At 35.8% G+C, this 17,056-nt stretch overlaps 1 protein-coding gene across 1 annotated transcript; it reads right to left on the reverse strand.

Annotated features, from left to right (window-relative positions):
* Positions 1-6,350: 6,350 nt before the first annotated feature.
* LOC148852301 (uncharacterized) lies at positions 6,351-7,214 on the reverse strand. The gene has a single exon (XM_088943406.1). It carries the CDS (start codon positions 7,009-7,011, stop codon positions 6,442-6,444), a length of 570 nt encoding a protein of 189 aa, XP_088799532.1. The 5' UTR covers positions 7,012-7,214; the 3' UTR covers positions 6,351-6,441.
* Positions 7,215-17,056: the final 9,842 nt, after the last annotated feature.

The following is a 17,056-nucleotide window of genomic DNA, read 5'->3' on the forward strand; positions in this document are numbered from 1 at the left end:
CTCGTGGGCAGATACACAATGAACTAATTCACCCATAGCACCGATGAAAACACCTGGACTCTTAACATAAGCAATCCCTGCTCTCTGAGACATCACAAAGGATAGAAATAGTGATCAAACCTGTTAGCTGGATTGAAAGATAGGTCTTCCTGATTGTGAGGATCAATAGTGTGATCACTATTAGATGCCGAGTTAATCTTTAAAGTTAGATAGCTTGATAGATAGCCACGCTGTGATGTTTTCCTTTGATATTTGGGGAGTTTACCCAGTGCAGTAGATGTCCTTCGCCTACTGCCTCAGTTCTGATCCCCATTGGGCTTAACAACCAAGTAGCTTGGGCCACATCACAATGGAGAATCATGTTCTCTGTATTATCTTTCTCTTTTTCACAGAGGACATAAAGGAGACTCTACCACCTTTCTTTTGTTAAAGGTTTTGGCAAGTGGTAAGAGCCCCTGTTCCAGATTTTGTTCCAGTTTAGCATCTGTTGAGAGTCTCCCCTTATGACTGTTTGGGAATTTGAATTCAACACAGCCCAGTGATAGGGCGAATGGTATACCGAATAGTTCCCATCTTTAGAGAGTCCCCATATAATTTAATCAATATTATTTCCGGGACTTAAGGGAATAGTCAGAATTGCATTTGCCTCCTCCAGTTGGAACAAATTGTTTATCAGATTTCTGTGCCAATGTTGGGGGTCGGGGGTGATTAGATCTGCTACCTAAACAACTGATGAATCATTTGGCCTCTCACTTTGAATTCTGAATTGAGGAAGAGTAGGTACCCCTTGATTTTCCCAAACCTTTATACTTGCATCGTCTCCCACTCTTGAGATTAATAAGCCTTTTTTTAGAAGTTCAAGCCCAAATGGAGCACTCCTCTACCCCCAAGTAGAGAGAACACTCCCTACTGATTTCCATTAATTAGAATGTTTTCTCTTAAGCCATTGTATTTTTCATGGTTTTCAAAACCAGACCGGATGGTTGGATTGGAAAAGTCGAGAACCGTTCAGGTGACCGTTGATTTGGTCAGCAAACCATTGACTCGGGTGGTCGAACCATCCAAAGTTTGGTCATTTTTTTTTTATTTTTTATATTTTTTGTCAGAATAGGCTGTCTGTTCGGTTTCAATGGTCAGACCATTTAACCCAAAAACTGGACCCTTGATTGGTTCATTGTCCAGTTCGATTTTAAAAACCTTGGTATTTTTTTGTATAGTTTGGGAGGTCTTTCATGTGTGTTACATGAATTGGAAAGCCCTGAATGTTTGTTAAAATACGTTTGTAAAGCGGAAAGTAGACTTGCATTAGCCAAAAAATCAATCTTCTATAGAGTTTTATTAGGTAGCTTTTTGAAGCGGTTCTGTGAACATAGTTCAATTAATGGCCCTCCCAAATAGGCCCTTATTCCACCATAGTGAACTTTGTGTTGTTGTAGCCCTTAGACATCCTCAGTCAATGTTCCGATACTCTGACTCTTCTGGTTTAATGGCCTATTTCAGTGTGCCTTAAAGTGGCATTTTGGACATCTACAAGTGAAGTTCAATTCTCTTGTTAGGATTGATCAATTGACTGCTGGTTGGGAAAAAAAAAAGGTATTGAACCCAAGTTTCAAAGTATCGATATGTATTGGTCGATATATATTATGCCAGAGGCTTTTTGATATGCCCTTACAAGGATTGTATCGGGTCAGCCACTAGTTAAGAGGGTAGTCGGGCTTTAAACCGGCCTCTCTGAACCAATTTCAAAAATAAAATAAGTAAAACATAAAAAAAAGCACAGACACAGGTCCATACGCCCTACCATCATATTGGCCCATGTCGATATTTAGAACATTGATTGAACATAATAAGGGGTTTTTGGGTACCCTCAATTTGTATTTTGAATTATTATTGATTGATGTCTTAGGTCTGGAGAGATTGGCTCCTGAAATTTGCGTACAATGATCTAATTTACAATTATTCATGGCAGGTGATGCAAGCGTATATATGTTGTCCTGAGTTGACGCAAGTTAGTTTGACTAGAAGTATAGGTTATTATGTTTCTTGGTGATCACATTACTTGACTGGATTTGAAGACTCCGGATCTCCTACCCACAAGAACACTGCCCACGCCTACCCACAATACACTACCCCTCGTGAATTGGGAACATCTCCCCTTGCATAATACTATGCAGAGGATGAGATGTTCTCCATGTGTGGCTGTGATAAACGTGAACAAAGTTCTCGTGGGTAGGAGATCTAGACTCGGCTTTGAACGTCTAGAACACTTTATGTTAATTTTACTATGTAAGTCAATTTAGTTTGAGTCATTGCTTGGAACGAGGATTACTTTAATGTGAAATCTTGAGGATTAGTCGATTATGTGATGAATTTGTTTTTGCTATTTTACTTGGGGCATGCTTGTTAATATTTGGTTTTGTTTTATTTTTTTTATTTTTAGTTTATGATTCCAAAACGACATGATACTAGAAAAACTTATAACCAATCAACTGGCATCATAAAAGTGATAACCAACCTGGTGGATTTTCATCAAAATTTACAAGGGTTTTGATTGATTCCTATTTGATATCATGTCTTTCCATTGTAGGGTTTTCCTTTTCTTGAAACTGAAGCAATTTCCATGCCAATGAATTTTAGATTCGAAGTACTATATTGAAGTTCACTAGTCTAGAAACAGTTCATTTTCAGGGAACCCTTCCTCTGAATAAAGAAGAGATATTTTTGCTTAATCTCAAGAAACCTTGTTACATGGTTTACAAAACTTTACAGTTACTATAAGGGATCTATGGAACACAAATTTCATCCTCACAAAATCCATCCTCACGGTCTTTTCAACTATGCATTGAGAACATCTCTATACTCACATGATTTTATTCATGGGAGATATTCTCAATGCACATCTACAAGTTTAAGAGGATAGTGTGAGTTCAGATTTTGTGAGGACAAAATCCATATAGATAGTATCATAGAATTGATTTTAAAATACTATATCAAAATTTTAGTAACAAGAGATTTTAAAATAGGCAGGATTAATTAAAACAGAGTATATGACATATATATTTAGTAATAACAATAGTGTAAATCAAGATGCACTTGGAACTGAAGACCAAGAGATAATTTAATGTGACCATTTCCTGTACCTTGGTTCAATAATTCATAACAAGGAAGAGATTGAAGAGGATGCCACCAAAAGAATTAAGAGTAGGATGGGAAAAATGAAGGGGTGCATTTGGACTTCTATGTGATAGGTGAATACCACTTTAGATTAAAAGGAAAGTTCTATAAAACAATTGTGAGGCCAATTATGCTATGTGATAAAGTGAGAGATAATTGACTAAGATAGTTTGGGAACATGCATAGAAAACCACCAACTATGCTAGCTAAAAGAAGTGATTTGTTATACATTGAAGGGCCTAGAAGAGCTCGAGATAGACCAAAAAAGAACATGAGTAGTAGTACGAAATGATCTAAGCACTAATAATTTAACAGTGCATATGACTTTAAATAGAATGGATTGACGAAATAGGACTCATGGAGCTGACCCCATATAGTTGGGATAAGGCATGGATGATGATGATAATGGTGAATATTTGAATTTGAAATTAATATTATCATTTATTGAATTTAGATATATACTTGGATATTACCATTAACATGTATCAAATATACGAAGCATCAATAAATGTGTAGTTTGGGAACGGTATATAGCATTTTTGCTTTAGTCTATAATACTGTTTTAGTTTTGTTGTCATAATAGATCACATACTTTCCATGTGACTTTCTGAGTTTATGGAGAAAACTTTTCAAACAATTTTTTTTTCCCTAGCTTCATAGCAACATTATTCATCCTTAGTGGTAGAAAATGCAACGGAATTCTAAAATTTAGATGGTTAAGATACAATTCTCCCATACAAAAGTGAATAAATACCTCGAGATAGATTTTTTAGATTCAAGATCTACTAAATCTTAAATCTATCTAACCTTCCAAAACTGATTTCAACCTCCAAATATAAGTATAACCTCCAAACTGATTTCACTTGACACTTACAGCTTTTCACAACACCTACTGCACGAGAGCAATGCCTGGTTTTGTGTAAATCATAGTAGGGGTGTCAATGGACCTGTTTTGGGTTGGACTTTGTTCAAATCAAAATCAATTTGGACGGATTGGATGGACTAATAAGACATTGAATTTGGATGGATTGGATGGACTAATATGACATACTGGATTGGACCTAGTCCGTTCATAATGAATTTATATTGGATTGAGCCAATTTCTGATCCATTGATAGAAGATAAGAATATAGGTATCAGTGACCAGGTTTGAGTGGAAACCAATCTAAATTAACAAGAATTTAAACAGATTGAATTGTCTCTGGACCGGTCCAAAATATTCTTTGTACTGGATTGGACCAGGTCCATTTGTAATGGACTCACATTGCACTGGATTGGATTGGATTGGACTAAGTCCAGTCCAATTGACACCCCTAGATCATAGCATACATCAAACTGCTCTTTGTGCACAATATTGGCATTAGATCCAAACGTTAGTTTGGGTACATGTATTTGATGAATGCATGTGATGACAAAAGTAGTTGATCAACTCCCATGACTCCACCTCCTATAATGAATATTCTCCCATAGTTGAGTAATTGTTGACTCCTATGTTCTGATCCATCCATGGATGACTTTCCATTTAGCTATTGACAATTGAGTGAGGGCTCTCTATAGTTTGTGAGCAAATGGCTTTTGGTTGGTACATGTCAAACTTGGTGATGTAACAATGTTTACCGTTCAAAAGTGGTGCCGGGGATTGTTTAACCCCACATTAGATAAAAAGCGAAGGATTTACGTATAAGGATTTGCCCACAACGTAATGACTTAAGCTTTTGGAACAAAGATGATATCCAACTCTTGTGTGTAAATCCAAGCTCTTCAATGTGAGCCCGGATCTCCTGCCCACGTTTATCGCAGGCACACATGGAGAACATCTCACCCTCTGTATAGCATTATACAGGGGGAGATGTTCCCAATTCACAGATGGGTGTATTGTGGGTAGGCGTGGACAGGGTTCTCGTGGGCAGGAGATCCGGAGTCCTTCAATGTTTGTGATTCCCGTTGTTTAGGTTGGCTTTGCAAATAAAGGAAAGACAACAAGGATCGTGGTTGGAACACCGGGATTATGGACTCAACTGATCAGTTTCTTATAGAAAATAGACTTGACCGAGTCAAGTGGTGAGTCAACCGGTTCTTAGTTTCCATATATGATTTATACAATAATATGATATAAGTATGATAAAATCTATAAAAATAAGAAAAAATATATAGAAATTACAAATAAATTATAAGAAACAGGTAAGGAATGCTACTCTCAGTGCATATATTGATCTACCAGCGTTTATAATCAGCAAAAGAACTTTTTCCCCATTTCCCAAGCACTGTATTGCTGTACAAATACAGGAAAAATGGCAATAGAGATAATACTATCATTAATTTATGGAAAAATAGCATCCAGCTCTTCATATTTCCCAAACTCTCAGATTAGTTCCATCCTATTGGATCTGATATGATGAACAAATCAAGAATAAGATAGACTAGGTTGAACTCTGTCCGAATCAAACCAACTCCGGGCTGATTTTAGACCCTCCTGATGATTCATTATCGATTCACGAGTTGCCTGAGTGGGGATCTGGGTTTCCAGATGTGCAGCTAATTTGGTCTATGATAAGTTTTCTCCTCTATAAGTCTATAAGCAAAACACAATTTTTGATGCCTGGTCTCTTGAGATCTGACTACAGCGTGCTGCAAAACAATAGTTCATGTATGCCTTGAACCCAACTCCTCTCTCCACTGTAAAACATATTTTTCACCACACTAGTTACTATTGTTCAGAGAAGCAATCTACTGTCTCCAGGTCTAGTGCTGGGACCGGTTGTCAATCACATTTAGTTGCCCAGTTTGTGTGCCAGCTATTCAGATTGAATACCTGATAAATAAACACTTGTAAGTCAGCATCTGTTCTCATGACATGCTTTGGATTCCATCTCTGCTAATGGAGCTCAGATTGCTGATATTCTAACCAGAATACTCTCCTCAATGTTTCATCCCCAGTTCTTATAATGATCTTTTGTTCCATTATCAGACAGTAGGGTAGGGCCCAAAGATGACACAGTAGAATGTGAAACCACAGAGTGGGGCCAAATATTTGATCAGTGGTTTCATTATTGGATATGGATGTAGTGCTAGCAGAACAGTTCTTGGACCAATAGTTTCCTACCTCTGAACAAGTTAGTTATCCTTCTATGGATTTTGTATTATTGAAGCAAACTAGCTAAGAAAGATGAACAAAATTGAGAATCAATGAAATGAACATATAAATATATATATACACAGTTGTTTCATGTAATTGACAAAAAAAACTACATGATTTAATCAATTTCTTCACAGAGAGGCTGGTCGTTGGGCAAAAGGAGTTTGTCTCTGCTTAACATCTAGACCCTTCAACACCTCTCCACCACATCTCCTCTTCCAAAGACTAACCACTTCGCCTCCATCCTTACCCTCATTTGGCGCCCGTTTAACAACTGGTAAAGGGGGATCCAAATCAACGATGCTGATGCTGATGGAAGAGTAATCTTCATGCTCATAATCAAACCTGTCCCTACTCCTACCCACGAGCATTTGTCTTCTGCTACTGCTAGTGCTAACCAGATCCTTGCTTGAGAACATCTTCTGAAGCTTGAAGTATTTCTTCTTGCCATTCTCCTTACTGTGGGTGCATCTATGGTGAGTTGGGAAACCAACCACCTTGTTGCTCCTCTTGACCTGACCCATGCATCCAACTCTAGGGGACACAGGCTCCTTGTAACTGCTGTACTCATCGGCGGCATTGTCGTCACACTTTGGGAGCCTCTCCTTCCTTGTCACCGGCGGCCTCAAACACCACATTGGTATGATCGATCTTAGGCGGAACCAGTGATGATTTTGCTGGTGATTATACTGATTTCCCATGTCTCCTTTTTAATCTTCTTATTGCCTTAAACCCTCAGAATTGTAGCCCACAGAGAGAGAGAAAGAGGTTGAATGATTTGAATCAGAAGAAAGGGGTTCATTGGGTTTGCTTTAAATGAATTTGCAGAGATGACCGTTTCCTTTGATAGTAGGGTTCTAGGAAAGGATATCTTCAGGATCAAGGTGGACCATTATTTTGGACCCATTATTTCATGGCTGCATATTTATATTATATATCTAGCTGTAGACTTACAAGCCATAAACACATAACGAGTACAACAATTACTTTAATGAGTCCAAAGGACTAAGACAAAGACGTTTTTGGTGTTTCATTAAAACTGTGTATGGCTTAGGCGTGGCCAGCCAGAGTCAAGGCAGAGCTGAGACCAAACCAAGCTGCCCCAGCTAGCAGCCCATCCCACGGTTGATGATGATGATCTTCACCTTAATTAGTCCGGTCAGCCACCAACCGGACGGCTACGATGGTTTTGGCAAGCTTCATATGGGACCTACATGGCCTATACATATCTTCCATTTGTGTACTCGTGATTTGTATATATGGGTTACTAGTAATTTATGTGTAAAGTAAGCCCCCCAAAATCTAGGCTATCAGAAGCTAGCTCCCCTCAGTAATGGAGAAAGCACATGGAAGGCACGTGTGGATGAAATATATGTTAGCTAGAGATGAACAGGCCCAGCCGACACACTGCATATGGCCTTGTCTCAAGCATGTGAAGAACACATGTGAAAGGTAAAGGCCGGACTGGTCAATAATGTAAGATGATGAACTGATCACATCCACCACTGATTCCACCCATAACATATTAACATGGTTTCCCATCATCATCACCTTCCATTCCCCATTGATTTGGCATCTGATGTGGGAGGACCCACCAGTTGAAATAAACTGATCAAGTTGGTTGCGATCTTACCATCATCAATCTGCTAATTGGTGGGTCCATTAATACAATATAGTAGGTTGAAACCCTTATCTGGTAAGCTGATGGTCAGATGGTTGATATATAAAATTTAGTCGGTGACCCATGTCTCTAAACTCTAAGTCTGCACCTTCTGAATTATTTAAGTTTAAAAGTACAGATTGTCTCTGGGACCCTAACACTCTTTCTGTATTTGAAAAGCACAAGAAATATGGTATTGTTCTTGTTGTCTCTCTCTGCACTCTGCAGAGGTCCATACAGGCCGGCCGGACCTGTCAAAGTGAGCAGACCCAGATCCAAGAAGCTAACTCAAACATTTGATAAATACTTAAATACATTAACAACTGTATAAAGAATTAAGATAAGAGCCAGTGGTTTCATTGTGTTGTGTGCAGGGTATCTTGCTTCCAGTTCATGGTGTCTTTGCATTCGGACCCGTCCAAAGCTTACTTTTGTATTGTTTCAGAAGGAGCTTAGTGCACTGTCGGCTCGGGTCGAGGTGGCTGCAAAAAGAACAGAGACGACAGATCAGTGCAAGCGTGGAGCAATGGCTGACACTTGTGGTTGGGAACAAAAGGAATATCTAGTGTCATACCAACCAAGACCAGTCCGGTTCGGGTTCTGATAAATGGGTCTGGGTTGTTGTAGAGCTAGGCAGTTAGCCCAATCAAAAGAAGACACTTCTTCGGGGTTACGTAACAAATCTGTTAATTCTGCAAAAGTTAAGAAAAAGTGATGAATTATTCGGGAAAATGAACAATTTGTTTGGTATATATAAAATTTTTACGTAAAAATATGGGATTTTTTGTTTTATTATTTATTTATTTATATAATTAATTATATTAATATTTAGGTAAATACATAAATTAGCAAATCATACAACAAATTATGCAATGCCAGATTTTTATCCTATATTCCTAACTAAAAACTTATCATAATACATACTTATTAACCATTTTAACATGTTAATGCGTGTTTGACCCATTTTTTGTTCTTGTGAATGAATTAAATATAAACTTTCCCCACACCATCTTTTTTTTTTTTTTTGCTGTAGGCTGAATTGCTGAACATTAGGTGGGCAAGCGGGTCGGTAGTCGGCTTTTAGTGTGAAGGGGGGATTTAGACCCGGTAAGGAAAAGGGTATGCGCTATTGAGCTCACCAACTTCTATAAGCTTGCAAAGAATAAAGATATGGATGGAAGCAGATAGCTCATTCTCATTTAAACACTTTTCTTTTCTTTTCCTTTACTTTTCTCTCGGATAACGCCAAAGCAAACGTGCATCCTGCTAGCAAAGAGAAAAAGAACACTATCATTGATCAAACCTTTGGGTAGGTAAGGTTTGGATTGGACAAGTCCTTTCCACACTTGGTTCATCGCCTCAGCCCAAAATGGCCCAAAACCAGCATGGGTCTCTTTGATCTAGGGTCCTATAAATGACCCTAAACCAACATAGATAGGGGTGTCAATTAGATTGGGTTTGGTCTAATGTGAGTCTATTATAAATGAATTAAGTCCAATCAAATCTAATAAATATTTTGGATCGAATTGATCCAATCTAATATGTCTTGTTAGTCCGTTTAATCCATCCAAATTGATCTTACATTGTATGGGATCCAATCCAAAACCGGTCTATTAACACTTAAGTGGTGGTGATCATAAGAACGAGACATTGGAAGGTGTCAACTTATGGGGCCCAGATCAAAGAGGCTCATGCTGGTATTTTTGAACTTGAACTACAGACCCTATGATGGAAAAAGTCAATCTTGATGGTTAAATTTGAGATTCAAATTTGAACTGCAACAAATTCAAATCAAATATTCAATTTTCATTAGGTGTGAGACTGTGATCTGAGATGTGAAAGTCAATTATTTTTTATTGTTATTTTAGTTTCTTTTTTATGGCAGTACCAGCCTTTGACAAATAAAAATAAAACAAATCAACCAATCTGGGGGTACTTAGTCGTGCATAGAAATCTATCTTATTAAAGAAAAGTCGTTTTTAACAAAGAGAACAATATGAAATCAACTATGGGGGTTCCTTGGTCGTCTTTATCTTATGGTGTTTGATATTTGGATTTTTCAAATCAGTTTTTTTTCTTTTTTATTTTCTCTTGGAATGAAATACAAGAAAATGTTTAACATGTGGAAGCTAGTTGGTAATCAAAATGGGCTTGCCCACTCTCTTTCCACGTGGCAAATTAAAACGAGTCATTTTTCTCATCCTATTTTGTTTGTTGAAAAAAAAAAGAGGGACCATTTTTTGAAGGATAAAAAAACAATATATCTAAAATGGGGTCTCTGATATGAGCTTTAGAGAGTTAGAAGTTGATGTGGGAACTTGACATACGTGGGCCAAATCTAAGGGGAACCATTATCAAATTGACGGTCTATATTCAGGCAGGCAGTCAGGCTTTCACAAGGCAGAAAACCCATGTTATTCGAGGCTTCAAACCAAATCTTTTTTCACACAGTTTAAAACCGGAAAATTGGTGAGCTTTTCGGGTCCTGCTATTTGACGGTTTTTACAGGTTGAATGGTCTAATTCTAATCCATTCTTTTTAAAACCAGATCGGACTGGATGGTCAGACTGAAAAAATCAGGACCAGTTCTTTTTTATTCCAAAACTGTTATTTCATTAAAAACCTTGGTTTGATCAATAAACTGTTGATTCAGGCAGTTAAAATCATTCAAATTGTTCAATAGTTTTGATCATTTATTTTATTTAATTTTTTAATTTTTTGGCAAAACAAATCATCCATTTGATTTGAATGATTGGACCGTTTAACCCAATAACCGGACCTGACTGATTTGTTGTCCGATTTGGTTTTAAAAACATTCGTCTAATCAGTCTATGAACCAGTAGAACTATGATCTAATGAGCTTTCTGGTTTTGTTTCGTCCCAGTCTGACAATAATATTGCTTCAAGTTCAAACCAATTTGTGACGGTTCCAGCATAAACACTTTTCCTAGTAGTCGCTCATTGACTTCATCACTTCGCAAATTCGGTTTAGGTAAATTATAGATAGGTAGTGACAGTTAAGGGCCTGAACCTTTAAATGTATCTTCAATTTTTAAAATAATATATATGATTCCAACTCTGTTAAAATGGTATGGTGAACGTAAAATTATAAAAATGCCCATTTTCAGATTTTTTTTTTATTGTTTTGTGTTGTTCCACTCAAATGCTTCTATTCGTTCGAGATGGTTTCATATGAAAAAAATAAAGAACAAAATAAAAGCTCAAAAGGAAACCTAAACATGGTCATTTTTGTAATTTTGCCCTCAATGTAACATCAGTTTTAATAGACTGCATATTTCTAAAAGTTCAGGGCACTAAAATGTCCCCATTGAAAATTCAGGGCACCTCTCTGTAATTTGCCCTAGATTTTAGGATAAATTGCTGAAACCTCCCATGCAGTTTAGTAATTGCAATCACCTCCCCTGAACTTTTTGACAGAGTGCAGGTGGACTATCTTTATTAGACATGAAAATGTCAAAATACCCATATGGTTACTATTGAGGTTGGTTCTATAAAAAAAATACAAACTTTATTTAAACAAAAAAAAAGAATTTAAAATTGTAGCTTTACCCTTGAGTGATTGATATAAAGGACAAATTTGGAAAATAAATCAATTTAAAAAAAAAAAAAGATTGGGAGGGTTTGAGATAGCAATTCATATCTAGAAAAAATTGGAAAATAAACATTTTGGTCAAATTCAATGCATGGTTATTTCATGCCTCTTTTTAGAGGATTCTATCAGAAGGGCTTTACTTGCAACTATGTCAAAAAGTTTTAGGGGAGGTTTCAGCAATTTACCCTAGTTTTTAATGATACCAAATTATGAATTATAATCATAGACAACTTTGTATGAACCTCAATTTAACATATAATTGCACATCAGTTTTCAGAGTCACTGGTATGCTAAATAAGTAAATACAGTGATTTAGGACAAATGGTCATATTCAATGAATAATACCCTTTCTTGTTCAATGATTTATGCTGCGTTTGGAAATGATGCAAATAAGTGTGAATGCAAATATGTAGAGTGTAAAACGGTTCATGTAAATTGTAAAATTGGGTTAATTTTGCACTGACAATAGTTCGAGCGATTTATTTCAATTTTAATTGTAAAATTGAATTAATTTCAAATTCACTAATACTCTAAATAAGTAAATACCAATTATTTCAATTTTTTTTGTTAGATAAATTAACTATATATATTATAATTCCAAAATATCTATATAGTTCTGCACATCAGGAATCAATGAATAATACCCCCTTTGGTTCAATGCTTTAAGGTCAAAATAAGTAAATACAACGACTTAGGACAAATGGTTCGAGCGATTTATTAAGTATCTGTTTTCAAAGTCACTGATACTCTAAATAAGTAAATACAATGATTTATGACAAATGATCATATTCAATGAAAAATACCCATACCCCTTCATGGCTAAATGGTTTAGGGTTCAAAATAAATAAATACAATGATTTAGGTCAAATGATTCAGGCAACTTATTCAGAGTTAAATTCAAAATATCGCAACATACCACAGCGTATCGGTTTTCAAAATCACTGATAAGCTAAATAAGTAAATAAGGTGTTAAATTCAAAATCACTCATAGGTAATTTATTAGAGTTAAACGTGATAATAAATAAGGTGTTATTTATCAAAATTCATAGGTGGATTTTGATTGGTCAAAATTCTTTACATATCTTATCTTTTCCGCATCATAGATTTACTTTAATACAAATGTTTATATTCAATTTTTAGCCTATGCCAATGGAATCCCCTTAGACTGTGTTCACACCGTTTGCACAGTTTCTTGCAGCTTTGTATTGGGGATATCTCTCCATAAAAGCATACAAGTATGGAGATATTCTCAATGTATAGTTTCTTTTGATTTTCTACCAATTTTATTGTAATTTAATTCAATTTCTGCAAGTTACTATTTATGCATTCTTTCTTGCAATTATCTTATGAATTTTTGCAAATTTTTATAATTTGTATACAAATTTGTGATTTTTCTTTTTCCATTTTCTTCAAAATTTTATGATTTTTCTACATGCTATTCTACAATTGGGACCGTATGATGAACATAGGCTTTTCTTTTTTTTTTGTACCATTGGATGTAAGAGACTACATAATCATTAGAAGCATTGGATAATAGGTACCAATGCTGAAAACAACTATAGAGCACTGGTACCAAACAAATGGTAGTGCCGTTTCCCTAGAAAACATCCTAGGTGGCAGCACTGATGCCTAGGGGTGTTCACGGGTCGGGTTGAGTTGGTTAGTTTCATTTTTTCAACCGATCCAACCTAGTCGATTTGCTTATTGATTAAACCGAAACCGACTGACTCTGAAGCAAAACCGACCCAAACATGAAGGGTCAGTTTAGTCGGTTTTTATATATATATTTTAAACTAAAATATCTATATCTAAATATCTATTTATATTTAAGTTTGTTTCTTTTTAGTTTTTATGCAAAACCAAAATATATATTTAAATCAATTATTTTTTATACAAAACTGATTTTTTGTCAATATATATTTAAATTTATACAAAACTGAATTAGATATTGTACCATTGCATTATATTTGTATTGGTTTTACGTTTTTAGTTTTTATCATAAATAACCAATTTTTTTTCAAAGTTCAAACAAAACACAAATAAAATATATCAACATTTAACATATAGGATAAGGACAAAATAATAATTACTTAAAAATATATGATTGGTTCGGTTTCAGTTTTCATATGTGAAAGCCGAAATCGAAACTGAATTATCGGTTTATTTTCTCATACAAACCAAAAACGACCAGTAATTTTAAAAAACCGACCAACTCAGATTAGATCGGGCTGATTTGATCGACTTAATTGATTTGGCATTTAATATGAATACCCCTACCGATGCCAAACAAAAAATAAGCACCATTTTTTTTTTATGATAACGATATCAGTGCCAAACAGTGGGCAAATGTTGGGATACCCCTACAGAAAATGATGCCAAGTTAGTGGAGATTCCAGAAAATGGGCAAACATGGCCAACAATTAATGCCTTGTGATTAGAAGATCCAAAGTTCCAAACTCCTTGGTGGAACTTTTGAAGAGCCGAATGCACGAGTGTTCTCCGTTCACCATCGAAGAATGAATTATATGTTAATTAAGAGTAAAAGACTTAAAACCTATTTATCTGCCTTCAAAAAGAAAACAAAACCTATTTAAGTATTTATCCTAAATATTAAAACATCTGCTCTCTTTTTGAACTGGACTAAAACCTGCCCTATTGGGTAATGTCATCGCACAAAAACCTCTCTTCCCTTAGTAAACCATCAGTTAGGCTCAGTTTGAAAGGAGTATAAATATAAATATGTACAATATAAATATATACAAAATATAAGGTTTTGTACTCTACAAATTTGTATTTGTACTCCTTCCAAATCGAGCCTTAGTGTTTGCACATGACATCATTTATGATTCAATACTTTTAAAACACAATTTTACCCTTTTTTTGGTCCATTTGACTTCAATTCTACTTTGAACAAAGGCCTTTCACCGAGAAGACTTATGTTCGAACGAAGATTCCAGCCACTTGTGTCAAGTTCACTGCTACGATCTCTGTTCTATGAACTAGTAAGATAAATAAAAAAAGAACTTGGGCTCCGTTAGTTTTTCGGTAAGTTACTTACCCAAGTAAATATAATTACCTGGGTAAGTTTTTCTTGGAAAACAGTTACCTGGGTAAGTACATTTACCCATGTTCTTTTATTTCCTAGGTAAATAAAGTAATGACCATTTTAGCCATAAAAATCCCTTATTAAAATGGGCATTTTTGTCCCATTCAAGTGTTAGCAACTTTCCCCCTAGGTGGGAAAGTTATTTACCCACCTAAGAGATGGGTATCACTTACTCGTGATACACAAGAAAAACAGACTTTTTTGGTCTCCACATAAATCTGAAAAATGAACATGGGATTCTTGGTCAATAGGAACCAAAATCCCATTGACCAACTTTCCCCCTCTCAAAATCCAAAAAAGAATACCCCCTTGATGTTTCTTACATTGGATTTGATGATGAAAACAATAGGATCTTTCCCTTAGTCTTCATTGATTAAGTGAGGAGCTTGGAGGATTGCCTCTCTAAGGCAACCATGGGAAGCACTTTCCTTTTGCATGGCGGTGATTGTGCTGAGAGTTTGAAGTTCATCGCCAACAACATTTGAGACATCTTTCATATTATTCTAGGTCTAAAACTCATCATGACTTTTCAACATTTCTCTTATGGTCATCATAACTTTTCAAAATGTCACGGAAACCCCATGTTAGTAACTTGACATTAGACAGACTAATGGGTGTTAGTAGATTACCATATTATCCTTTTATTATATTCGACTCTTTATTCAATATTGTAGAAATACCCATGTTATTATTCGACCCAAAACCCATTTTACAGTTTACTTGGATTACTTTCAAGCATCACAATGAGAACAAAATGTCTCTCAACAAGTAGAAATTTTATATATAAGGCGGTTGGGCATTTAAGGGCATTTTAGTCATAAAAATATGCTTATGTTTAATAAGGCTTACTTGCCACTTGCCATTTAGGGGCAGTTTGGTCATAAAATTGCATTTGTGCTGATGTGGACAACTTCTATCAATGTACACTAGCTAATGGTAGGGGCAGTGATTTTTAACCTAACTTGCTCAACCCGCCCAACCCACCCATTTATTAGCGGGTTGGTCGTAACTTTTAATACTGGGTTCTTAGCGGGTGGGTCAACACAATAACAAAATTTTAAATGGGTTGGGCGGGTTGGGTCATGGGTGTCCAACGGATATCCATCAATTAAGGATTCTAGGTTTTCATCATTTGTTTATTATCTTAGAGAGAGATCTCGACAAAATTCTCTTCCTCTACGAGCGACATGTCTCTTCCTCAACAACTCTGAAATTGGAGGCGACAAATCTCCTCCTCCTTTACAACTTTCAAATCTGAGGGCGATAAGCCTCCTCCTCTACATATTTGAGATCTGAGGGCGACAAGTCTCCTCTACTAATCTTTCTCTCTCTTTGGACCAGAACCCCAATTTAATGGCAGTTAGAGGTGTAAAACGGGCCATGTCGCCTCCCTAGGGATAACTTGGGGGGTCGGCCTGGCATGGCCCCCGGCCCAGGCCCGTGTGGGCCCGTGTCATGCCGTACCATGCCACGGGTCGGGCTGGCCCATGGGCCGAGCCTTAGGCTAGGTCGGGCCATGCATCGGGCAAACACTATTTATTTAAAAAAATTGACAAAAAACTTCAAATTTTAATTTTATATGAATTTTGATGTATAAAATTACTTATATATATATAATAATTAAATAAATAAGTATACTAAAATAAAAAAATATTTATTTTATTAATATATTATATACTATATATTATTATATAATTATAATTTATATATATATATATATATATATATATATATATATATATATATATATATATATATATTTGCCTTGACTCGTGGACCTAAAATTCCAAGCCCAACATGGCCCGCACGATCTTGCCGGGCCAGGCATGGCCCGCGAACCATCATGCCAGGCCAGTCCAATTTCGTGTCGGGCCGCATGTGGCACAACCCGTTTTATACCTCCAACGATATTAGTATCGGTTCGGAAGAAGATCAAATGTTGGAGGAAGAGAAACCATCATTTGAGTTATGGTTTTTTCTTGGATTACCTCCGTTCAATTGTTTTTTTTTTTGAGGGAAGAGATTCATTGGAATCTGGAATCAATAATATTAAGGTGTGTGTGCAATGGGGCTACTGTTATTGTTTGCTAGATATCTAAACGACAAGTATCCTTATATATGATGAGAGGCATTTTGCTCAACGGTGGTTTTTCTACAATTTTTTTGTAATTTTTCCAGTAGCTATTTATATTGTCTGTAATTTCTATTATATTTCTTCACTCTCTATGGTTTTCTATGTTTTTTTATATTATTCTCGAATTTCTGTTTTTTTTTTCTGCAATTTCTAGTTTTTCTTTGTTTTTTTGTAATTTCTGTTATTTTTCTTCATTTTCTATTTTTTTATAATTTTTATTATATAATTATGTG

Source organism: Nelumbo lutea, chromosome 5, assembly GCF_056320005.1.
Source record: "Nelumbo lutea isolate HS-2025 chromosome 5, American lotus-T2T, whole genome shotgun sequence".
NCBI classification, from domain to species: Eukaryota; Viridiplantae; Streptophyta; class Magnoliopsida; order Proteales; family Nelumbonaceae; genus Nelumbo; species Nelumbo lutea.

What these genes read in the sequence shown, in the direction of transcription:
- LOC148852301 (XM_088943406.1), bottom strand. Translation starts at nt 7,011, where the DNA reads ATGGGAAATCAGTATAATCACCAGCAAAATCATCACTGGTTCCGCCTA.